The following is a 26300-nucleotide window of genomic DNA, read 5'->3' as shown; positions in this document are numbered from 1 at the left end:
TCACTCCAATCATCATGGAGTGTTTTGAGAGAGTGGTGCTGGGCCACATTCAGAACAGCATACCGGACCCCCTGGACCCCCTGCAGTACGCCTACTGGCCCAACAGGTCCACCTCAGACGCCATCGCCACTGTCCTCCATCATTCCCTCTCCCATCTGGAAAATAAAGACTCTCCCACAAATTGTCTACACTTGGTCTACACCCCTCCCTCTGTGACTGGCTCCTAGACTTTCTGACTGACAGACTCCAGCCAGCATCATTATAAACATTAGCACCCCACAGGGATGTGTCTTCAGCCCCATCCTGTACACCCTGTTAACCCATGACTGTGTCGCCTCCCACAAGGACAACATCATCCTGAAGTTTGCAGACAACACCGCAGTGATAGGACGCATCACTGGCGGCAGGTCTGGTGTCATAGTGTGAGGACAACAACCTCACCCTCAACAAGTACAAGACGAAGGAAATGATAGTGGACGTGAGGAGGGAGAGGAGACCTCATCGGTCACTGTTCATCTGGGAACTTGAAGTAGAGAGGGTGAGCAGCTTCAAATACCTGGGCGTCCACATCAGCGAGGACCTCGCCTGGACACTGGACACCACACAGCTGGTCAAGAAAGCTCAACAGCGACTGTACTTTCTGAGGAGGCTGAGGAAGTTTGGCATGTCGGCCAAAATGACCATGTTTACACATCCAGTCTGCACATGACTTTGCACATACAATGTTTGCACTACAGTTTCTTGCTGCCTTAATTATATTCCCTTTTGTGTATATATTCCCTTCATATTTTTATCTATATTGTTTACTTTTTTAATCTATTTATAATTGAGTGTGGATTTATTTTTTCTGGTATTTGTTGCAGTCAGCAAAGGAAGAACTGGTGGTGATCTGAGTTACTTGCATGGGTTGCGTGGGGTTTTCTGCCCTCACATATTGTTGGAGCTCTCCATGGGTTCCCTCAGCCCATGGGCCCCAGTGCACCCGCCCTGCCTGCACTGTCTATATTTACGCCCCTGCTCTGTGGTATTGCTACTTTTACATAAGTAGGCCTTAAAAATACTACACAACATCAATATATTTAGGCCTGTTTTTTTTCTAAATTATTGGGGAAAATGTAAAAACAAAAAACAAAACAAAACAAAAAAGTTCCGGCCGACCTTACTGTATCCTTACGCACCCCGCAGTTTTATAGTCTTTACATGTGTCGTCAAGTTAACAATTCACAGGAAGCCTAGTAAAGTACAGAAGTGCAACCTAGAGATAGCCCTGATGTCATCTTTTTGACTCTGTGTGGTTGCAACACACCGGGTCACCTCCTGGCTGTAACCCTCCTGCAGCCTGCAGGGCAATGGGCCAGTCTGCGTGTTCCTCCCACTATTTTCCACTGAGCGACAAGGCTGCACATTGTGCTCACACCGGCCGGCCAGCCAGCCAAGGTTACACAGTCGCTTTCTCTCCCCCGCCTCTCAAGGTAGGCACACAGCTGCATCTCTTCATCTGCACTCCACATTTCGCTCATGGTGAGGCTTTCTGTATTATTATATTTTTTTAAAAAAGGGAAATGGTTGCAGCGCGCATGGCGTCTGAATTTACGCGATGAGTTTGGGTGATGCTGAAGCGGTGACCTCTACTGTTACTGTAGCCTGGATGCGATCGACAGGATGCGATACGGTTTGTTTTTTAATTAATTCCTCTGTGGAAGTTTGAGTTATGAAATTAGAGGATGATGTAATGAGATAACCGCCGTCATCAGCTCAGCGCTCCCAGCTGAAGTGGACACCGGGCTGCTGTTTTATACCGTGGAGTACAGTCGGTGCGTAAAGTGCCGTTTACATTACACGTGTGACCTCGATGGAAAATTACTAGTCGGCCTATATAGTGCTAATAATGTGGTGCAAACAAGCGGCAGGACGCGGGTGTAGTGCCATAGTTAATTTGCCATGCATTCACAGTGCTGCATGAGGCTAAAATACCTACTTTACAGACACAGACCGACCAACACTGCAGCATATATGTTGGCTACTTCTGCAGCTGTGACAGATAGTTGTCAAACTTCCTGGTGTTCCTCCCCGTCAAAACTTTTCCATGTTGCCTTTCAGGAGTGGCTGTGATTTGTAGTTTTGCATGTCTGGATGATTATATGCACAAACTGTTGTTTCTGGAGAGCCATTCAAATATAAATACCATACATTGTAGTGTAATTTATCCTTGCCAATGTCTTATTATTGATCTCTGTTGAGCTGTGTATTACATGCATACACATTTAGGCAATTAAAGTAAGGTACCTGGCCACAGCAATGCAACATGCAGTATACACTAGATTTAGACTATCTATCTATCTATCTATCTATCTATCTATCTATCTGTCTAAATGCCAAAGGAAGAGAAGGATATGGGGCTAAAAAAGAGAAAGTTATACATCTTAGTAGTACATTTTCTCTCCAGTTTTCTTATATAGGTTTTTCTTTCCATCTTTTATTTTACGTTACAAATCTGAGATCAAAACTTTGAATGTTAGCATTTCGATTTCAGCTTTTCTATTTTCTATTTCAGGCGTTAAAACTCAAATTGCCATTTCACAATATCCAATTGTAATGTCAACATCAAGCTTACTTTTTCAGTACACCTTTTCATTTTAACATTCAATTACGGCCTGATTATTCTGGGTAGTTCAATATGATATTATTTATTTATTTCTCTTTGTAATTCTGGATAAACTCATCCTCAGTTCGCCTCAATTACAGGTACATCATCATCATGTAATAATCCAATATGACTGCTAATTTATTTGCAGTATCAGCCACAGTACAGTCAGATAGTTTAAAGGGAGAGCCGCCTTGACTTTGCTACCTTCTATGATGACATTTTTATATTGTTGTTTATACAGTCATATCGCCCAACCCCAACTCTTACAGTATATTAGACTGATTGAATAAATCATTATCAGCTGCAGTGATGAAACCGCTTGTTCCGACCAAAGTCCAGATGATGCATTAGTGTTTCTCAAGCTCCTCCTTTGATTGTTTAGATATATTTTGCATCACTTCCAACACTTAGCTAGCAAAGACTCACTGGCTGGCTGCTAACATGCTTTCCTGTTGTGGCTCATCATGCTCTGATTAAGGCCCTGCAGATTATCATGTTTTGGTGTGGCCTAATGCATCTCTGATAATCAGAGCCTGGATATTAGTGCGCTGAGGTTGACCAGAATAAGCCATATTTGATTCCTGTAGACAAGTGATTATAGACAAATGCAGCTATCAGTAATGTGCTTGTTTGTTGCATGCAGAGCGGAAGTTTTGACTTTACATAGGCTCCCTGTGCATAAATTCCTTGGTAAGATGGTATACATGTTGTTTACAAGGGCGTTTTCTTGAAAATACTCTCATTACGCTGTACATGTTTACGTATGTTTCCTGTGTGGCATGTTGCAACTCACATGAATATGGCCATTCACAGGCTTTAAGTGAATACGCCTCTATAGGAATTAAAATAAATGCATTGGATGCATGTAAACAAAGTCACAGGGGTGTCCCCTCAGTTCTCTTAGTCATATTTCAATATCATATGACTTCATATAAGCACTGTGAGCAGATTGAATTGAGATGCTTTAGCTAAATTTGATAGATGGACTCACGTTTCTGTCTGTTAAGTCCAAGGGTGTTCTGTTAGCCCGTAAAGCTGCTTTACCTTCACCTCAGATGTACACAAATCTGACTGGAGCCAAGCTATTGTAATCATCTGCAGGGTAAATTAGATTTGTTTATCATATTATAATAGGTTTTGTTCGGCGGTCTTTGTATGAGGATAAAGGGTGATGACATGAAGGAGGCATTATGGAAGGAAGACATACAGTATATATAGTCTACCAGCAGTAGACGCAGGTGTGAAAACCAGTGGTGCAGCAGTCTGTGACGTAACTGGACTGGATTAAATGTATAGCTCGGACACACGTCAGTGGAAATAAAGAAATTCTGCGGCTGCGAGGACGCGTTTTGTGCAAAGCCTGAAGTGATACAGCAAACAGTATAAAGGCAGGATTGTGCAAATACATCTAGGGTGATACTGAATAAAGAGTGTGTGCCTGAGTTAACAGGTTTACAGTGTGAAAATCAGCTGCAGGGGTTTGCATTTGCTCAGCAATGTGAATGATGTCACAATTTTATATGAGATTTTTCTGTAAAGGGTGGTTGTTCCAGAGCTGTAAGGTGTTGTGTGCAAAAGCTACATCAATACTAGTACAAAGTATGAGATAAAGGAGGGGTAGGAACTCGACTGTGTAACTTACATGTTTCCTGCAGTTTGACGATACATTAGAAGGGGGTGGACTTGAGAACAGACTCGCTAATAAAACTTCTTTGTATAAGAAAAATGACCCAGCTGTGAATATCCAGACATTCATACAGCTGTCTGCTTTATATCACAGGGTTGATCTGACTGTCACAAGCAGAGCAGTGGAGTCTGATATTACATGGTAAATCACATATACTGTTTATGGAAAAAGTGCTTAACTCTTACAGAGATAAACTGCAATTTTCAACTGTCCCTGACAGATCCACAGGCAGCTGTTTGAATCCATAACCAAGGACAGACCGATCAAGCAAGCAGTAATGCACCAACATAACTTGACAGCTAAGGCAAGAGAGCATGCACAAAGATTTAGAGGTGTGTTTTGTTAAAGTAAATTGTAGCAGCGCTGCCTGTGCTAGACAAGGTTATGCAATTATTAAAAACCTGGAGTACATTAGTGGTAATAAATCTACACATTTCATGACCTTCAACAATTTAAAAGCCAGAGAATCACTACACAAACATCTGGTTATCGTCCGGACGCACCTGCCTGCTGGCTGCTTGTTTTACAGACACATTTGATCTGTTCTTTGAAACCACAGCGGTGTGGAAGATCAGTTATTGGGGTGTGAGATGTATTAGAGAGTGTGAGTGGAGAGGCTGGAGCACAAACAGACATTTACAACAGACACAATAGGGCCCGCCGGTATATCCATATTATATCTAAATTGTGACTGTGTTGTCTTAGACTTTGGATATTGTAAAATCGTACATGTGGTCTTGTCCTGATTTTAAAGGCTGCATTACAGCAAGGTGATGTAATTTTCTGAACTGACCAGACTGTTCTAGCTGTTTTATTATCTGACTTTACCTACTTAGTCATTATATTCCCATTACTGATGATATTATCAATATTGAGGTATATTGTCAAAAATATTTCATTTTTTTCCATATTGTCCAGCCCTAAACATGATGGATATGTATCAAAATGGACAAGTTTTATTTATGTATGTATTTTTTAATACTGCATAGAGTTAATCAGAATTTACAGAAGACCCAAACCCAACCCAAAAAAAGAGCTTTGAAAAACTCACTGTACGCTACCTGCTCAGCTCCACATGATGGACAAAGCTGGTAAATAGTGCAGTTAGCAGATAAAGAGTCCGATATTCCCATCAAGAGTTGGTGGAGAACAAAACTGGGCTAAAAGAAGAATAAGTATTCGACTTAATAATGTTGTTCTGTGTTCGCCAGCAGCCCTGTCTCCAGAAATTACATTCACGTACAACTAATTTGAAACAGTAGGTGTGCTTTGTGGGAAATGTAAAGCTGAGGGATTTATGTTTTCTATTAACATAATGAGGAACCATCTGTCAAGCTGCAAAAATGTTGATGCTGAACATTACAGCAAAATGTTCACTGGAAACATATTTCAGTTGTGTTCAGCCGTAATAAGCAATCACGATCTTTCCCTAACCTTAACCAAAGTGCATTTGTTGCCTAAACCTAAGACATGAGTCAGCATCTGAACCCAAAGTTCTAGTGTCAAGGTCGTGCACTTTGTACACCCACAATGCCCCCCAAACACCTCTTTACTAAGTTTATGCAAAAGATGAATGCAGCGTTTCATTACCTGACAAAAAATGTGTCTAACAACATAATTCAGGCAGTGGCTACATTGCCACAACAACATAATTAAGAAAGCAGGTTAGTAACATACAAATGTCATTTATAGGAGACAGAGTTGCTGCTGGATGTATAAATAGGCAAGTGTTTGCTAATATTTTCACCATATCATCTTGAAAAGGTGCACAATATGTCAGTCGTGTGTAAGGTTAATTTTTTTGTAGTTTCCCACCTTGAAATGGCCAGAGGAAAAAAAAACAGTAGTCATGCTGCTTGAAATTATTGTTCTTTCTGTTTCCAGGTGACAAATGGAGACCTTCAATCATAAACTAAACACATACTTAGAGTCATGGATGGGCCCCAGGGGTAAGTCAAGTTGTCTTAGTTGCTGATGTAAAATCTGTTGTCGTCTCTGATGTGTGTGTCTACCAACATGTTGCACATGCTGTAAAAGCTCTGCAGAGTATTACAGTTAACAGAATAACAGAAGGTAGCAGTTGAAGTAACCATTACCTAAAGCCTTTGACCCAAGTCGTTCATTACATGCTGTACACATTGCCTGAACTTGCATAAGAAGCCAGCTGGGGTTTTTCACCTTCTTGCTACTAACCTTTCTAGGTGTTAAGCAAACATTCCTCAGCGTGCACTACCGCTGCTTTTCACTTCTCAAGTTCATGTGCTGTTACCAGTGAGGCCACCTTATCGGAGGTGAAAACCGAACTCTTTATCTCCATATTTCAGATCAGAGGGTGCGGGGATGGCTGCTGCTCGACAACTACCCACCAACCTTTGCACTCACAGTCATGTACCTTCTAATCGTGTGGATGGGGCCCAAGTACATGAAACACAGACAGCCGTACTCCTGCAGAGGCCTCCTGGTGCTTTACAATCTGGGCCTCACACTCTTGTCCTTCTACATGTTCTATGAGGTAAACAGGCTGCTCCACACTGAGACGTGTTGAAATAGGCTAATGCAATCACTGCAATGTCACACATGCAGATTATAAAGGGCAAAAAAAAGGAAACAGACCTGAACCTGAGCCACATCCTCACTAAAAAACTCTAGTGTCCAACTATGACCAATTAAAGGAATACTTTAAAGGGACAGTTTGTCTCCAAATTAAAAAAAAGTATAGTCTTCCTCTTACCTGTAGTGCTGTTTATTAATCTAGATTATTTTAGTTTGAGCTGCCAAGTGTTGGAGATAACAGCCATAGAGATGTCTGCCTTCTATCGAATATAATGGCACTATTAGATGGCACTCAATTTGTGGTGCTCAAAAAAAAAGCGCCAAAAAAATACATTTGAAAAACTCAACAGCAATGTCTCTTTCCAGAAACCATGTCTTGGTTACTCAAGAAAATCCACAAACCTTGTTGTGAGCAGTTTCATGTAGGAACTATTTTCTTTCCACTGAACTCCACCTACGAACTGTATCATCGCACAGAGGGCAGCATGCATTTTGGAAATTACACTTATTTACTTTCTTGCCAGAGTTAGAGGACAAGATTGATACCACTCTCATGTGTGTACATTAAATTTAAAGCTATAGCCATTAGCTGATTAGCTTAGTATAGCATTAAGACTGGAGGCTGGGGCAAACAGCTAGCTTAGCTCTGTCCAAAGGTAACAAAATATTTCTACCAGCACCCCTAAAGCTCACGAACACCCTTTTTATTTCTGGTGTGTGACGTTTGATGTCGCAGCCAGCTGGAAAACAAGGTTAGTAAACATTAGAAAGCGGCACGGAGGCCAGTGAAAATGTTACGGTGGTTATTTTGTTTTTTATATCTGTTACTTATTTCACTTTCTTTCTCAATCTCGGGGCCAACTAAATTTTGAACCATGCTTGAGCACTGCTTGAATGGATACGAATGGTAGTTTGTGGCAACCCGTCATTGCATCATGCAGGCAAAGGGCTAAAAATAACATGTCCACATCAGAGCCGATAAATATCTGTGACTACCACACAGCCAATTGTAACCTTTCCCCTAAAAATACAAATGACAGATCTTAGTGGGTGTTAAAGGGATTTTTGTCCAGTAGGAAAGGGCCTTAAATAAAGGGACACTTTGCTGCTTTTAAACTAGATTTGTAAGGCAAGGCAAGGCAATTTTATTTATATAGCACCATTCATACACAAGGCAATTCAATGTGCTTTACAAGAAAAATACATTAAGATAAAACATTAAAGGAACAATAGATCATTAAAAACAAAAGCTAAAAGCAAGAAAAACAGTGCAGAAAATGCATTTAAAAAGCAAACATAAAGCAAAAGCAACAGCAGACAAATATAAAAACAATAGCTACAGATTATCCCAACAATAAATTACATATCTAGTTCACTGGTAAGCTGCAGTAAATAGTTATGTTTTAAGCCCTGATTTAAATGAGTTGACAGTTTCAGCCGACCTCAGATATTCTGGAAGTTTGTTCCACAGGCGGGGAGCATAGAAACTAAAGGCTGCTTCACCTTGTTTGATTTTGATCCTGGGAACACTGAGTAAACCTGTTCCAGATGATCTGAGGGGTCTGGATGCTTCATAACGTACAAGTATATCAGAGATGTATTTAGGCCTGAGACCATTTATTGCTTTATAGACAAGTAACAAGATTTTAAAGTCTATCCTTTGACACACAGGAAGCCAGTGCAGTGATTTAAGCACTGGTGTGATGTGCTCCACTCTCTTGGTGTTGGTGAGGACTCTGGCAGCAGCGTTCTGGATGAGCTGCAGTTGTCTGATTGATTTTTTACTCAGGCCTGTAAAGACACCGTTACAATAATTCAGCCTGCTGAAAATGAAAGCATGAACAAGTTTTTCTGTATCTTGTTTAGACAGAAATTCTTTTATTCTTGCTATGTTTTTAAGGTGGTAGTAGGCTGATTTAGTAATTGTCTTAATGTGACTATTGAAATTTAGGTCTGAGTCCAGAACTACACAAGATTTCTGGCTTGATTTGTAGGTTTTAGTGTCATGGCGTCAAGGTGAGCACTGACTATTGATCTTTGTTCTTTGGGGCCAAAAACAACTATCTCAGTTTTTTCTGTGTTTAGTTGTAGAAAATTCTGGCACATCCACGTATTGATTTCATCAATGCACTTATTTAGTAGATACAGGGGACTGTAGTCATCTGGTGACACTGTTATGTAAAGTTGTGTGTCATCTGCATAAGTATGGTAGGAGATGTTATGATATTCCATAATCTGAGCAAGAGGGAGCATATAGATGTTGAACAGAAGAGGCCCAAGAATGGACCCTTGAGGAACTCCACATGTAATCTTTGTTCGCACAGATTCATAAATGCTAAGTGACACAAAGAAATCCCTGTCTTGTAAATAAAATTTAAACCAATTTAGCACAGTGCCAGAAAGTCCCACAAACTTTTCTAGTCTGTCGAGCAGTATGTTATGGTCAACTGTGTCGAATGCAGCACTGAGGTCCAGTAATACCAGAACCAAAATCTTTGATGCATCACTGCTCAGATGAATATCATTTAAAACTTTTACAAGTGCAGTCTCAGTGCTGTGATGTGCTCGAAATCCAGACTGAAAGTACGTTGTACCAACAAGGTAGATAGTATGTGTAAATGAACTATGGTGAACTTCATTTTACCAGTGGCCAGATTTCCCTGCTCCTCTCTCATCTCCATTGGATGATGTGAAACATCCAGTGGATTTTTGCTGTCTCTGGGGCTGCTGCTACAGATTGTACCAATGCATTTTTGTATGTCTGCCACCATGGACACAAAGAGTATAGAAGTGGACTCAAACTTTAATCAGTGAACTAGGCCATATGATCAAATGTAAACCAAGATTCTGTTAATGCGTTACCTATTTCTCACATAAAATGTTTTCAGAAACATACTTTAGCTTACCCTTTCACTGTAATTCCAGATTGTTTGTTACCAGCCGGCTGCCATATTGTTTCCTCTGTCATACTAGACAAGCTCCTAGTCCGCACCCACCAATGGAACTGTTTATTGGTCTGGTGTGGCGCAATGCATTCGGGTAGTTGTAGGTTTTCTACCTCCTGAGCTAAAGCAAATGCCACAGCCATTTTACTCTGTTTTCTGTGGTCATGTAGCGCCAATTTTAAAAGTATTTGGGTACTTCTGCTGCATTTTTTTCGTTTTATAAAGAGACCATCTTTCCTGCGATGAAATACTTCTTTAACAATCGTTCAATCAGGAGAGTCTTGTTCTGAGAGAAAAGAATATTTATTTACCCCATCATGATGTCATCTATTCCAGGAGGGTGGTAAAGACGTAGTAGATTAGGATCCCCCGCCTCTATGGAGTCTAGATGCTGGTGGTGGTAATGGTGGTGATGAGATGAGATGAGATGAGGAGGGAGCTGAGGATCTGGATGTTAAGAGGACTGGGCTTTGATGAGTTTGTCCTGGGCTCTGGATAAGGTGACTGGAGGTGAATGGGGTGGAGGAGGGTGCAATGATTCCACCTAAAATGAGAGCTGTCAGTTGCAGAGAAGGGAACAGATTCAAAGTTTGGCAGCAGTGATATGAATGGCTGAAGGAGATCGTGGCAAAGTTTGATTGGCTAACCAGGAGAGGAAACACCCATAGTCAGCTGATTGGTGGAAGTGGTGGGAGTGGGATAGAGAGAAAATTGTGAATGGAGAAAGCATGAAGAAAGTCTACCTGATTGAACTTACGCTGAGCTTTATATCTTGTTATACAACTATACAACCTGTTTTCTTGCCAAGCTAACATAGCTGTAGATTTATATATGTGAGAAGATACCATTCTCATACCTCACGTAACTTTCAGCCAAAATGTTGAACTGTTTCTTCAACACTTGACTCTGATCAGACTCGGGCCTGTTGGCATCTCTCACTGAAAGCTTCCATTACAGACAATGCTATCAGGGAGTGAGAGGGACACAGCTGGACGCTGACAGGCTCATTGTTTCAGCCATCAAATCCCTCATACGCCTTGGCAGACATCAGCACAGCCCCCTATTGTTTTCTGGAAAACTGCTTTTGATAAACAGCTGACAAAATATCTGAAATTGATAGATTCACTGATGTAAACAAACGTGGATTATTCTGCAAGGCGTCACTGTCTGAGCTGAATATGCAAGTTTAGGTTGTTGCAATAGTAGCCAGACTTTACTTATCACAGTGAACATGTCTGTCACTTTGTGTACCTGTGAACACGAGGAGCTCAGAACCAGACTAAGCGGTTTTGTGTACGTGTAAGTCTAAAGTGTATGTACTCTCCTCCCCATCCAGCTGGCAGAACAAGCTTCTTGTCTCTCTGTCTGCATTGCGTAAGGCCCCAGCAGACTGGTGGCTGTGTGATTCATTAAACCCTGTACTCTGACAATGCCCTGGCCATGGGGTGAACTTTTGGCAGTCCAAAATCAATGCCACCTGATGTGAATCAAAGTACAGGGCAGTTTTGTTCCTGTCAACTTTCCAGGGTGCAGGGTTCGTCCCATAATGATTGTGATTAAATGTGATTGTGATTAATTTTGTTTATTTATAGGCTGACTAATGCTGCTATAGGCTTGAAGAAAGGATCAGGGCAATATATCAACCTAGAGGGCGGCGAATGTCTGTGTGCTCATGATAATAATACTTCATTCTGTAGCTGGTTTTTAACTGGTGGCAGTTTCTTGGCTCTGAGGTTAGTTAGTGAAGCCTTTTACAGCAGCAGACAAAGACAGTGCATCTGTATTGATCTGATGAATCAGCATTAAGCCAAGCCATCTACTTACATTTGAATAATTATTATTTAAAGGGGCATAACACTGATTTTACACACACAAATTAGTTTACTTGTCACAGGAAGTACTTCTCAGCTTACAGTCTGTGTTACAATCTGGAGTTCAAGCAGGGACAGTCTAACTACGGATGTTAATATCCATGCTTTTAATTAATATAATTGCTTGTCCTAAATACATGTCTCACTGGCATGGTGTGTGATGTAATGTCTGTCTACTTTGCTGCATGTTGTAATTGTGAACAGACTGCAGATAAAAATTAGCTTCAGGCTAACTAAGGTACATGTTTCCCAACAAATAAATGGAATACGTAATTGAGTTGCCTTATTGAGAGTGTGGGATCAATTTTAGCAATCATTTTAAAATCTGCCTCTCTGCTGAAGAGAGGTGTCTTGCCTAAAACATCTGTGTGGCAATATTAGAAATTCAAATTGGAGTGCTGTCCTGATTTTTTTTTTTAAATCTGTCTCTCAATTTCCAAAGCATTATGGATAAATCATTGAAGTGCCACTTTAATATAGAAAAGTGTAGGGAACATTTGTAGTCACTGCACAGTTATGCAAAGTTAGACTAGTATTTCAAATAGAAATTCCTGTATTTGCACTTTTCTTAGTCCACCTGTCTGTAAAATGTTTGAATAACTAGATTAATTAGCTTCCAATATGCTCTGTGATAACATAAAAATGACATGAGGACCATTAATTATCATATAATGCACTATATCTTTGTTACAGGGTTAGCTCAACATGTTTTTACCTCACTCACAAAATGATTATTTAGCTATCAGTTACTCACCCTGTGTTGTGTTGAATTTATAAAGAAAATGCACGTTTTTCTTGCATGGTGAACGAAGAATCCAAAAAAGGAGAAAAGTCTTGATATACTGGTGTAAAGGGGGTCCACGTTTATTTTAAAAACATCCTTTTACGAACCCTTACACAACTCATGCAGTGTAATCCAAGTCTCATGCATCCATTCGAATGCCCAGTGCCTCCCAAACACGTGCATTTTTACGAAAACCTTATATTTAAAACACTCCCACATAAATAGTCCCACACCTGGGCCAGCATGTGCTTTTAAACTTTGCTTGATGGAATGTAAGAGTTGTGTGAGAGAGTTTGTAAAAGGATTTTTTGATCTAGTTTTGCTGTTAATAAACGCAGCCCCTTTTACTCATCAAGAATTTTCAGTTTTTGGATTCTTCGTTCACCATGGAGGCTTGCAAGAAAGTCAAAGTTTTCCTCACAAATTCAGTGTAACAGGGGTGAGTGTTTGATATTCAAATGGTCATTCTGTGAGTGAAGTATTCCTTTAAGCTGTAATTAATTCCAAGTGTTGTTGTGTTACTGAAACATACTGCATGATACGATGTTTAATGGTCCCCAGGTCATTTTATAGCATGATGTTATCACAGAGTGTATTGGAAGCTAATTTATCTGGGTCGGTCACCACAACCTGAAACAGATATGGGACCAAATGTGGTATCTGACTTGCAATATGTCTTTGCATTTGTTTGTATGTATCACATGTAGGGAAGGGAAAGTCACATTTCAAAAGTTAGTTTTTACATGTGCACTGCAGGGCCTGTGTGTGCTACATATTCAGGGAGTTAATCAAGTATGTATTTTTTCTCTCAGCTTGTTACCGCCGTGTGGCACGGTGGCTACAACTTCTACTGCCAGGACACTCACAGTGCACAGGAAGTGGATAATAAGGTGAGTCTGATTTACACTGTGCAGCCTTTTTATGTTCATTACTGGGGATTTCATTTTCATTTGGCCACAGTTTTGATGTAATTTAAGGCTATTACAAAGTAAATTATTTCCTGCTGTTTATTTATATTGTAAACCATATGTAAGGCCTGAGGGTACAAACACCAACTACTGTAGTACAGCTATAATAGATATAACAGTAGGCACAATGTGTGTTTTTTCTTTGCTCTGATTTCTATTGGTGAGTACCTTTAAATCCCAGCGGATAAGCTGCAGAGACAGGGAGTCAATTTAATCTGACTCGTGTCATCATGATGACTCTCTTCAGTTGCCCCACTGAGCTCTGCGGTCGAGGTGAAAACAAGGTTCCCGGTGAAATGTGCGTGGCGTTGCAGTTCTACTGTGATTAAATAAAACATTTTATTACTGTGTCATTGCTACTGATAGTTAAATTGCTTTATGATTCATCCCAAACTTTCAAGGGCCTTCGGGACAGATGTGCGCTTATCACCTTGTATGATAAACAGAATGTGCTGGAATTTCAAGGAACTTTTGCACTGTATTTTTTTCTGATTTGCAGTCTCTGTCTTTTCTTTGTTGTTTATCTTTAACCTTTTTTTTTTTTTTTTTTTTTTTTTTTTGGCTGCCTCTCCTCTCAGATCATAAATGTCCTGTGGTGGTACTACTTCTCCAAGCTCATCGAGTTCATGGACACCTTCTTCTTCATACTACGAAAGAATAACCACCAGATCACGTTTCTTCACATCTACCACCACGCTAGCATGCTGAATATCTGGTGGTTCGTTATGAACTGGGTACCCTGCGGCCACTGTGAGTGTTTTAACACAACTTCGCCCTCCAGTGACTCAGATCACTCCAGTAACCACATTTACCATTTGGCCCCAAAGCCAGCTAAATAATTCAAGTGCTCTAATGTTAAACCCATTAGCCCTGAAAACAGCCAGTTTCCCCCACAAAGCCTTAAAGGACACTAAGTGACACTTACTGACCTGAATGCTGCCGCTCTGTGGAACATACTTTTTGTTGCTTTTCTATTTAAGCTGTGCAGAAAACAGCACGGCAGCCTGTGAGTCGTCTGTTTCTTACACTGGAAATCTCCCTGTTAATGTGTCTTCTACTATTGATTTAGATTTAATGAGACATTTCTGATCCATAAACACATTTCATCTATCATCAGAGGCTCACTATATTATTTCTGTATTACTATACTGTTAATGGATTCTATTGATTTTACATAAACTTTGCAGTAACGGCTCCAAACAGAGCAGGCTAATGAAAAGTAATTCCCTATAAGGTCATTGCACTCCTCAATGCCTGTCAGTTATTGCTCAAGGTAGATGAATAACCTCTCGTGTCTCCCATCTGTGTTTCTTCAGCATACTTTGGCGCCTCCCTAAACAGCTTCGTCCACGTCGTTATGTATTCTTACTACGGCCTGTCAGCCATCCCAGCCATCCGGCCGTACCTTTGGTGGAAGAAGTACATCACACAGTTTCAGCTGGTGAGTTTGTCCTGTAGTTTCCTCTCTGGTGGTGGAACAAGTGTTCAGATCTTCTACTTAGGTCAAAGTACCAATAATAGATAATAAATAATAAAAGTATTGCCTGCAAAATGTCTGCAAAATGTAATCAGTCTTAAAAATCCATTGTAAAAGATACTGAGAGTCAGTGGAAAGAGGCTAAAACTGGAGTCATGTGATCATGTCTCTTGGGTCTGGTTTAAAGCCCAGCAGCTGAATTTGGATTCCGATTCTGATATATACTGGTATTGATAGTAATTGTAATATTCAAAAATGAAAAACTGATATAGTTTTAGAAATGAACATATGATAATATTGTGAAAATAATCCAGCGCCTCTGAAAGAATTTCTTTCCATTCTCACTTTGTCTCCCTCCCCCAACACCATCTGGTTGCCTTGTCACTATCCATTAAGTGTAATTGCGCTTTTTGTTCGATTCTGTACAGTTATGGTTACAGACTCTCACTCTGCCTCCCTACACTTGTATTTTGTTTGTAATTCATTTGCCAAGGACGACAAAACCCACAGTGAACAAAGCTGAAGATGGCCACGATAATCATGTAATGAAATCTGTTATCGTACCCGCTCAAGAATGTTATATTGTAGGATTATTGTTAATTTTTTACAGTTGTAGATGGTTGAGGTGGAGCAAAAACTATCCAATATACTGTTGCACAGTTAATCTGAAAAACCCCCAATAATATGAAGAATATTCTAGATATATATGTCACACAAATCTTATTAACTTAAAAGAAGTGAAAAAAGAAAAGAAGTCAGTCAGTGCAGGAAAAATACTGAATTAAACCAGTTTTCAATCAGTTTGTTTCCAAAAAATGCTCTTAAAAGGAGAGTCTGTAGCGCTGAAACGAGAAAGATTGAAGGAGGTTTCTGCATAAGGTTTATGAAAAATGAAACTGTTTTAGAAAATACCTGAAACTGAATTGAAAATAGGTTTAAATATTCTTAACATACGGTCAGATCTTTTCACTTAATCAACTAGCAGACTAGGGTGACTTTACAAAAAGGAGATTTGTGCACTAACAATGGATTTTAAAATACAGATAATGTCTTTTGCCAAAAAAATAAACATTGAAAGCAACTAGTAACTACAGCTGGGAAATAAATGTAGTTGAGTAAAAGTACAATATTTGCCTTTGAAAAACTATACTTAAGTACAGTACTTGAGTTAAGTAATTTCACCACTGTTTCTTACTGTATTTAACCATTAAGAAAAAGGTGAATTAAAATTTATTTTCAGTCTCTATCCTCTGGTTTGTATGTGATAACTGTCATATTCACTTCACACTGTTGAGCTGATGTTGCTGTTTAGATACCCGAAGTGTTCTTGGACTATTTTCTGCAGCACCCTGTTTAGCATTAAAACAGTGCTGACATTTTCACCGTCCATTAAAAGATATTTTAGGCTCTGGATCAATATGGAGTTTCTATAGGCTCTCTGTGTCACCTTCTCACTCCTGTGTGTGTCTGCATGTGCGTGTCATGTTTCATCCACAGATCCAGTTCTTTTTAACCATGTCGCAGACGATGTGCGCGGTCATATGGCCATGCGGCTTCCCCAAGGGATGGCTGTACTTCCAAATAAGTTACATGGTCACACTCATCTTCCTCTTCTCAAACTTCTACGTTCAGGTCAGTTGATTTTAACATTTTAATTGGTCAATAAATTTGTACTATTGATAGGTCTGGTGGTGTTTTGTTATTGTCAGCAAATACTATGAAAAGACCAAAACTAACAATAAATTGATCCCACTAACAAGTAGTAGGAGTAGTGTCTGTGTATCTAAAGCTTTGGTACCTTATTCCATTGTTGTACAAAAATATTTAAATCCAAAAATGTTCCTTTATTCCGATGAACACTGGCACTGTAGTTTATTTTGAGTAGATCTCAAATACACCTTCCTGCTGCTGTAAATACTCAGCAGACCAGAGGTTCTCAATCTTTTCTCAGCCGAGGACCCCTGACAAGATCGAAAATATACCAGGGACCCCCTAATGTCCTTTAAAATAAGTTGACATTGACAACAGAAAGAAATATTTGATGGATTTGTTGGATAAGAATGTAATCTATGAGCTATTTTAGATTTAAAATAAGAATATTATGCATTGAACTATGAAGCTAAATGTGTCTTATATCATGTTTATCTGATGAATCTTAAAACATGGTCTTCATGGACCCCCTGGCAGAGTGTCACAGACTCCTGGGCGTCCCTGGACCCCAGAATCACTGCACTAGAGCACCAGATGTGTATTAATCCACAGCTGAAAGTAGTCCCCAACAAATGCATTATTCACTCCTGTTCGAGTAACATTTGCTGAAAGCTACAGTGCCCAGCTGCTTTAAGAAAATTACTAAGACTTTTTTTAAAAATTAAACTTTATATTTGTGACCCATTTTTAAAGATATATATCATCAGTCAGAAATGGACAGGCTTGGAGCTAGTTTAGCTAGCCATTTTTATTCATTGTATTATAAATAAAACTGTACATTTTAGTTTTACATGGATAAAACACAATGCTGTGCTCGGTGAGCCAGTTCTGTTGCTGTTAGCAGGGAACTGAGTAACATTGGTGTTTGTAATATGTTTGATAGTCAATTGGTTAATTTTTAACGTGGGCATGAAATGAATGTGAAACTTTGTCCATTCTTAAATCAAACCTCTGTTTTCTCCGTCTACTATCCACTTTTTAGAGCACGCCATGTGAAATTACTTTTCTCTGACTCTTATTTCCATGTGCGTGTACTCACTGACTTAAGTCACAAAGCTTATCAGAATGCACAGATCTGAATGGCTGAGTAGCATCACATGAAACGATTTAATGCGTACAACTGGTCTGTGAGTTTCCTGGTCGCTAAACAAGTGCTACAAATGTTGTGCCAATAGACTATGTTGTTTATAGCCTGTCAAATACAAGAGTTTTAAGGCCATTATGATTTTAAAAATCTTATGATATTGGCCAAAGTATTTTTTTTATTTCAGTAACATCAATAAAAGCTTTTGATAAGGGGCCCTTGAATTTGTGTTTTTAAAGAACTCTGACCAAGCTCTGTGCTGATCAGGACATTACATCAAACATACTACCTTACAGTACAAACTTTAGTTATTACTTTTAATTTGAAGCCTTATTTGATTTTCAGCAATAACATGATGTGTAATAACATGTTATCTCTGCCTCTCTTTCAAGACTTACAAGAAGCACAGTGGCTCTCTAAAGAAGGAGCACCAAAACGGCTCTCCTGCATCTACAAATGGACATGCAAATGGGACGCCGTCAATGGAGCGCACCGCACACAAGAAGCTGAGGGTGGATTGACATTTGAGAAACCGCCACCCAATTCTCACTGTAGCGTGTTAGCTAATGCTGCTAGGAGGTTTAAGTATCTTCTTATCTAGAATAGTTTAGCGCTCACATGAGATGAAATAAGCCATAGCCACATATATCCAGAGACTTTCCATGTTTTTGCACACGTTCCTACTCATGGTATTTAATTATTAAATGAATATTAGTATATAAGGAGAGTATTGTAGTATGGTTGCATAATATTGCCTCCCCCAACCCTCTAGAGGAAATTCACTCCAAAGTAAAAAAAAATCTCTTTCTTGCTACCAGCAAACAAACACACACTTTGACTCATCCAGTGATGCTTTACACACAGAAGGTCCAAAGATGAAAGCTGCAGTGAGTGTGTTGGCAGCTGAAGGTTTCATCACCCTCGATGACATTTCTGTTTCGGTGACCTAAGGGACACTTAAAGTACCGTGGCACTTATGGTCCTTAATGTGTAACTAGCGCATGTTGTGTCTCGCTTTATCTCACTCCTGCCTGTGCTGTTGCATAATCCTTAAATCTGCCAAGTACTGTAATGCGTTTTTTATTGACAGGTTGCGACAGCTGATGTTTTGCTGTATATTTACAGAGCAGGGTTTCCAATTTGGAATATTTAGCCATCCAACCAAAGCATAACCAAAGCATAGTGTACCAGGATTCATATTTAAACCTGTTTTAAGACACAATGTCAGAGGGCAGTGGTGTTTTATGAGCACAATATAAACTCTACCTAACATCCCCCATGTTATAGAAATCTGTCTCCTCTCACACTGTGCTATAATATCTACTGTAGCTTAATCCAGTAAATGCAATTAGAACTTAAATTCATTTAAATGCATTAAAAAAGGCGATGACCATTAGGTCTGCAGTGTAGCTGCTTATTGGTAAATACTTAGATATCAGGTGAATACTATCATACTGTATGATTCAGTGCTAAGTATTTAAACATGTAATATTCAGATAAACTTTACTATGTAGTTGAGAATTAAAGATCATTATTGACCTGAAAACAGCAAATAATCTCACAACAGGGTCCATTTAGTAGATGCTCTAGAGCTTTTTCTCTGTCACATGATCTTCCTCAAAACATAGGCTTTGCCAAGTTGTCGTGTAAAGTCCCTAAAGGGAAACATCTACAGTGGACTACAACTGGATAAACCTTATCTCCTGAAAAAGATCATGGCTGCATCCAAAATTCCACACTTACATGCTAGTTAGTATGTTAAAACAGTATGTGAGATTTTTCAGTATGTCCAAAACCTTAGTTTGAAACCAATAGTAGCCTACATGACTTGCATACTGTTTCCAGCTTAATATTATAGTATGCAAAAACTGGACACCATACTGGCATAAATATCCCAAAATGCAATGCTGTAGTGACGACCGCGCACTTAACAGACGTTGACAGACAGCATATGTATAAGATTTCACTTTGCTAGGCACAAAATGTTAACTTAGTGAAGAAGAAGAAAAGCTCATGATGTTTGTTAGCTTGTTGTCAGTTATTGCAGGTGTCAGTAGAGCTGATGTTGGCACGTGTTACCATAGTTACACATCTCCGTCTGTCGGGGAGGCTCTCAGGAAGTGACGTGGTAATTACAGCTCTGTGCATCTGAAAAAATACTACTGTGTAAACATAGTAAACATATTGGATATGTAATAAATAGTGTATACTTTTGGACGCAGCCCATGTCATGTGGTCAAAAGCTCCAGAACAGCTACTAAATTTACCTTGTGATATAATTGTTTTGTCAAATAATACATAGGGTTTTTTAGTCTTTGCATTATTAGGGTGCCTTCTGGACCAGTTGTTTCTAATGTAGCATTTTTCATCTTCTCAGTGTGCTATCACCAGATTCATGTTGGTCAATTTCAGACTGATATGTGTCAAACTTCCTGTTCAAATCCTGTGCCTGACTCTTTACGTTTCTGTTTTTGAAAATATCAAATGTCCTGAACAGTTAACAATTAACACATACTTAATGCAACAGTGATTTTTATCCTATTAAAGGAATAGTGGGAGACGGGCTTGTATGCTTTCTTGCTGATGAGATGAGATGAGAAGATCAACCACTTTCATGTCTGCATGAAATTAAGCTTCAGCCAGCAGCTGGTGAACCATGTAATCCCACCTCATTAAGTACCGTCACTTTGTCAGTAGACATAAACAGCAAAATATGACGTGCTAGGTATCCTCCTGCGTCAGTTTTGGACATTCTGGGAAGGCGTTTCTGCTCATTACACGCATGCAGTCTTTTTCAAAATAAACTTGCACCGTACCGCTAACACCTCGGTTCAACATTTACTTCCTTAAATTTAGGCAACAAAAGCATGTGGTTAGGTTCAGGGAAAAAAGACATAATGGTTTGGCTTAAAATCAGTACGGTTGTTACTGACATAATGTAACGTCATGTCATCACATGGTGGTGTTTGATGAGTTGGGAATGAGAACAGGCTGGGTGAACTTAATTAAGCATGAGAACTGGAAACAAACAGCCAGCATGACTCTGTCCAAAGGCAACAAAATCTGCTAACCATACCTCTAAAGCTAACTTCAGATTTTATTAGCATTTGGACAGAACCAGGCAAGCTGTTTCCCCTCGTTTCCTGTCTTTATGCAAAGCCAAGCTAAACTAACTGGCTGTATGAGTGGTGTCAGTCCTCCCATTTAGTTCTTTCTTAAGCAAGAAAGCAAACAAGCATATTTCCCTTTCCCCTCTTTTATTTTAGAGTGAAAACAAAAGTCATGACATGAGCATGAATTGTTTGTTTTTTGGTGGAGAAAGAGGGTTAGTAATTCAACTATTTATTCCTTTGTGCTCCTTTTGTTTATGTTATTGTACTTTAACCTAAACCATTGCCAAGGGCCTACACAGAACATGCTGGTATTGCAAACAAAGGTACAAGGATGTTTGAATTATGAACTCTGTAAATCTGATACCCTTGCAGCTGAGCACAGCTGCGCCGCTCTACCATGCTGAATCAGTTTAATGAGGTACTGTATGGCCTTAACCACTGAATGAGCATGTTGCTCAAATGTATAGGTGACCTAGATTCATGTTCACTGCATCAGAAATGATTGTTAAATTCTAAATAATACATGCAATGGCCACATTGTGTCTGCATGATGGATCTGCAGATGTCTACCAAAAACAGAAAACCTGTTTAACATGCATGAGCCATATCTACTTAGAAATTGAATTACGTCTAGTTTCTTCCAGCTCCATGCTATCCCTGTTACGGTTCCTCCTTTGTACAAGGTGACAGCGCTGAAGGTAACAGGGTTTATAGGCCTGTTTAAGGGCTGGATTAGCATTAGATTGGTAAAGGCCAAGGAAGCATGTATGTAATTACATACATTTTATAGACTGTTAAAATAAATATATATATTTTCTGAAATTGGGGGTAAATCTGGGTTAACATGTTGTGACTCATGCTTTACTCACTCATTAAAAACAAACTGAGATTGTAAACCTACTTGTTTTCCTTCCTTGAAAATGATGTAAATGCTATAATGTAGCTTGAAGATGAACAATATCTACACAGTGACAGATTTAAGAGTTCATTGAGCCTTAAAATTATGTTTGTATTTTAGTTCTCCTTATTTACTGGTTTGTGTAAACCTTTACTAGTCATGCTAGCTGCTTGTTCGATGTTAATGTAGGATTGTCAGTCAATTTATTGCTAATTAGCAAATGTTAGCATGCTAACATGCTAAGGTGATAAACACAGTATATTATACCTGCTAATCATGAGCATGTTAGCATTGTCATTGTGAGCATGTTAGCATGCTAACACACTAAACTAAGGTGACTAACATGGTAAACAGTATACGTGCAAATCATGAGCATATAAGCATTGTCATTTTGAGGGGAGCGTATCTATGTTTCCCGGGTTCTATGTTTCCCGGGTTCTATGTTCCCCACTTAACCCTGCAAAAATGGTTCTATGTTCCCCGCTTACACAAAAAAGGTTCTATGTTTCCCGGGTTCTATGTTCCCCGCTCAACCAAGCGGGAAACATAGAACCCTTTTTGGTTGAGCAGGGAACATAGAACCCGGGAAACATACTTTTTGGGTGGTAAGCGGGGAACATAGAACCTGGGAAACATAGAACCCAGGAAACATAGGGATGACCCTATTTTGAGCGTGTTAGCATGCTTACACTAAGGTGATTAACATGGTCAAAAAATATATACATATATATATATATATATATATATATATATGTGCTAATCATGAGCATATAAGCATTGTCAATGTGAGTGCCTTAGCATGCTAACATACTAAACTAAGGTGACTAACATGGTAAACATACCTGCTAATCACCTAGACAGTAAAGATAATGCTAATCATGACCATGTTAACATTGTCATTGTGAGCATGTTAGCATGCTAACACACTTAACCAGGGGATTAACATGGTAAACATTATACCTACTAATCGCATAGACTGTAAAAGTAATGCTAATCATTTGTATGTTGGCATTGTCACTGTGAGCGCATTAGCATGCTAACACACTAAACTACAGTGATTAACATGGTAAATTTAAAACCTGCTAGTCACATAGACTGCTAATGTTAGCATCAAGGTCAAAGCACAGGGCTGTAATTCCTCTTTTGAATTTTAATTAATATGTTTTAAAAGTCCAAACTAGCTAATAAAGAAGACATAACTGCAGTTGTGCTTAGCATAGCAAAGTAATATAGACTAGCTTAGAGAAGCTTTTGAAATTAAACTATAAACAAAACTTTTACAAAAAATGTTTAAGATTTGAGAGGTAGTAAGACTCTTAAGTTAATAAAGTGATAAATCGTTATCTCATTTGCAAAATTTGTTCAAAACATCATTGTGTGTATTACTATATAACTTATTTACATAATAGTAAAATTATGCTGTGTGTTGTGGGTATGGGTTAGTAAAATCCATTCCTACTTTGGTTATATTCTCAGGTGATGATATGTCTTAATAAATATTGAGAGTTCAAATAGTAAAGTAAGATTGTTTATTCTTTTTTTTTTCTTTTTTTTCCAAATGTCGTCAGCAATAAACAAATCATACATAGTATAGGGGCTTCTGTGGAGGAAAAAGTAAGAAGAGGACAAATACTTTCCAAATTTAATAATGTTGGATTTTCAGACATTTTATCAAGCCTGTATTAAATATTAATAATTCATATAGATAGCATTTCCTATGTTGATATGTCAGTATTGTTTCATTGCTGGTTTGGTTTGTTGCTACCAGTCTTTGTAAACAACCATCTTTCACTGATGGTGGAAATGCTTTTCTTGAGCTTCTAGTCTACAGCAGATCAAATTGGCAAATTGGCAGGCAAGACTCTGGCATACTGTTTTATTATAATATCAGTGATTCAAACAAACGTCTGCCCAAAAGCTATGAATCATTATTTTAGGAATTAGTAGCATAAAACCCTTTAAAATGACACATAAACTGGTTAAATATACAAACACGGATGTGCTGTCTCCTTTGTCTGTTCACTTTATTCCTGTCTTGGCCTATTGATAAGTGCTCTCAGTGGACTGTAGAAGAAGGCGAGGATGTTGAGGCCAAACATGACAAAAGGGAAAAAACCTCCACTGCTTTCTCAGTTACACATAAATCTTATCTGAGCAGAACACAGTTTTTGTGTTTTCCTAGTGCTGATATCAGCTCCAACTCTTTGTAAGCTTTGTAATAAGGAATGTTTGGTATTCTTGGTTTTAATAGTCTAGTTTCGACTGTAAACTAAAGTAAGTGAGCCTGATATGGATCAGGTTTAGTTAATTTAGTTTGACAGAGTTGGAGCACAGGGCCAGTGAACTGCTGCTGAGCTTCCTGGGTGATAGACAGAAAGATACAAGCAACAAGAAACCAATTTTACTAAAAATGTTTTCTTAGAAAGCCGCTCCTCTCCTGACAGCTGCTTTGACTGAAGTAGTTCAGTGATTTGTGCTGTCTCTCTTCTGTCACAATGTCTAGCCAGCGACCTATGTTGAGACAGCACCTCCTTTACATACACCTATAGGTCCTTCCCACTTAAGTGGTCTGACCTCCTGTTCCTCATCAGCACTGTGTGCAGACGTGATGCTCTGGTATGCTGCGTGTCACACATAGCTCGCATTTGACAGGAGGACAGAGCAACTGTTTGTGAGCTTTGTTGGCGTGTCTGCCAGCCAGCCACTATGCAAACAATGCCTTACTCACTGATTTTTCAGAGGGCATGGCCTGAGGGAGACAGAGAGGGTGGGGTGAGGGTGTGGAGGTTTTCCCCTGAAAACAGCATTGCAGTAAGCATATGTCAGTTTACTCATTTCTGTGTAAATGATGTGTTGGACAACTCCTAACATCTCCCACGTTTCAAGTGTAAAGCAAGAGTAAATCTGTTAACAGAAATAGAGTGCAGGAAAAGGAATCCACGGTCTTGTTGTCCCTTGGGGGTTGCCAGGCAACCAGAGGAGACTAGAGGAAGTGACTACACCCAAACCAGAAATAGTCAAGCAAGCACTTAAACCCCTGTAAAACCACTTTGTGAAATCTTTACTTTTTAAACAACCCAATTGCCAGAGTGAATATAGACATATGGGCACGTCCCACTGGTATGAGGCCCCTGGGTAGATCCAGAACATGCTGGAGGGATTACATCTGGCCTGGCAACACCTTGGGTCCCCCAGGAGGAGCTGGAAAGCGTCGCTGGGGAGAGGTGTTTTGCTTGGCCTGCTGGCTCTGTGACCCAGAACCAAAAAGCAAACGGAAATACATGGATAAATACATTTCTTTACAATTCAATTTTCAGTTTTATGATGTGACAACACCATGGATAACGTGAATTAGACACAAAACCCACTTGGTTCGGAAAACATCGTGTTCTGGCTTTAGTTTTGTCACTACAAATAGAAATGCCCTGACATGTCAAATGGAACTCATAAGCTCATGTTTATGACATGGTAAGTCATGCACATGAAGTCGTGACATTGGAGATCTTCAAAAATTTCCAGTTACGAGGCTGTGAATACTACAAGAGATGGGCATTCATATAGTCTGTTTTGGTAAACATAAACTCTATTTGAACCCAGCAAAACACCCAGATTTGTGGCCTGCTCTCACCTTGGTGTCACACCATCCCCTCCTCCCCTTGATAAGACAGTTAGCCCATACGCATGTAGTCTGAACTTCAACATACCCATGAAATGTACAAATATCTGTGGTTTGCAGAAATGTAAAATGCTAGCATTTTATTCTGACAATTGGGCTGCTTTAACAGACTAAACAAACAAGATATAAAGTTGACATTAGTATGTTTTAGCAGGGCTGGTTGTCACCTTCAGACAAAGCCAAGCTTTTTCCCCTCTGTTTGCAGTGTTTATGCTAAGCTAAGCTAACCAGCTGTTGGTTCTAGCTTCATATTTAATGTACAGACATGAGTGGGTGTGACTTTAATGAGGCTTTAAGTACATAACCGGTTTAGTTACTACCGATTGCACTGTATGTAAGTGTATGATGAAAAAACAAACCATGAATCTTATATGAGGTTTAGGGCTGAGAGTACCTGTAACCTGCTTTCTCAACCTGTCTGGTTTGTCTCCTTCTCTATCAGCTCATACAAAGCAGATATAGATTTACCTGCCATTTTAATTGAGAATTTGCAGGACTATAGTTCCTTTGGAATATGTTTTGAAAAACCAACTATAGTAAAGTCCACAAGCCACAAATCATTTTGGTCTAATCCAATACAACTTTCACATTCATTATTTTTTTTCTCTGCAAATCCTGTTTGATCTGTCCGCGCTGGGTTCCCAGAAAATGTAATACGTGGATTATACCCGTGTGTGTCCTCAGCAAGACAAATGATGTACTGTAGAAGTCCGAAATCACATCTGCAATGTCTTTTCACTGAGGTTGTGTAACAGGATATCTGTAATATTACTATGATGTATCATTTTTCCTATGGCCACGAGCATACGTTATATGCTGAAGAATTGTTAGATAAATCAAGTCAATAAACAATAACCTGGGTGAGTACAAATCACTACCCTGAGGCT

The 26300-nt window shown here is 39.3% G+C and overlaps 2 protein-coding genes across 2 annotated transcripts in view; one reads left to right on the top strand and one right to left on the bottom strand.

The window, feature by feature from the left end:
• Positions 1-10388, bottom strand: part of eloal (elongin A, like) — a 43356-nt gene extending 32968 nt beyond the window's left edge. The window contains exon 1 of the mRNA XM_078176188.1: positions 10144-10388. Within this exon, the coding sequence (XP_078032314.1) occupies positions 10144-10151 (8 nt within the window). The 5' untranslated portion in view covers positions 10152-10388. The remainder of the gene's footprint in view (positions 1-10143) is intronic.
• On the top strand, positions 1288-21735 carry elovl5 (ELOVL fatty acid elongase 5). The gene is made up of 8 exons (XM_033613644.2): positions 1288-1472; positions 6219-6283; positions 6659-6846; positions 13300-13377; positions 14034-14205; positions 14772-14896; positions 16430-16564; positions 18119-21735. The coding sequence occupies exons 2-8, from the start codon at positions 6226-6228 to the stop codon at positions 18245-18247; spliced, it is 885 nt and encodes a 294-aa protein (XP_033469535.1). The 5' UTR covers positions 1288-1472; positions 6219-6225; the 3' UTR covers positions 18248-21735.
• The last annotated feature ends 4565 nt before the right edge of the window (positions 21736-26300 follow it).

Source organism: Epinephelus lanceolatus, chromosome 17 (assembly GCF_041903045.1).
Source record: "Epinephelus lanceolatus isolate andai-2023 chromosome 17, ASM4190304v1, whole genome shotgun sequence".
Classification (NCBI taxonomy): Eukaryota; Metazoa; Chordata; class Actinopteri; order Perciformes; family Serranidae; genus Epinephelus; species Epinephelus lanceolatus.
This window is presented reverse-complemented; position numbering and strand designations above follow the sequence as displayed.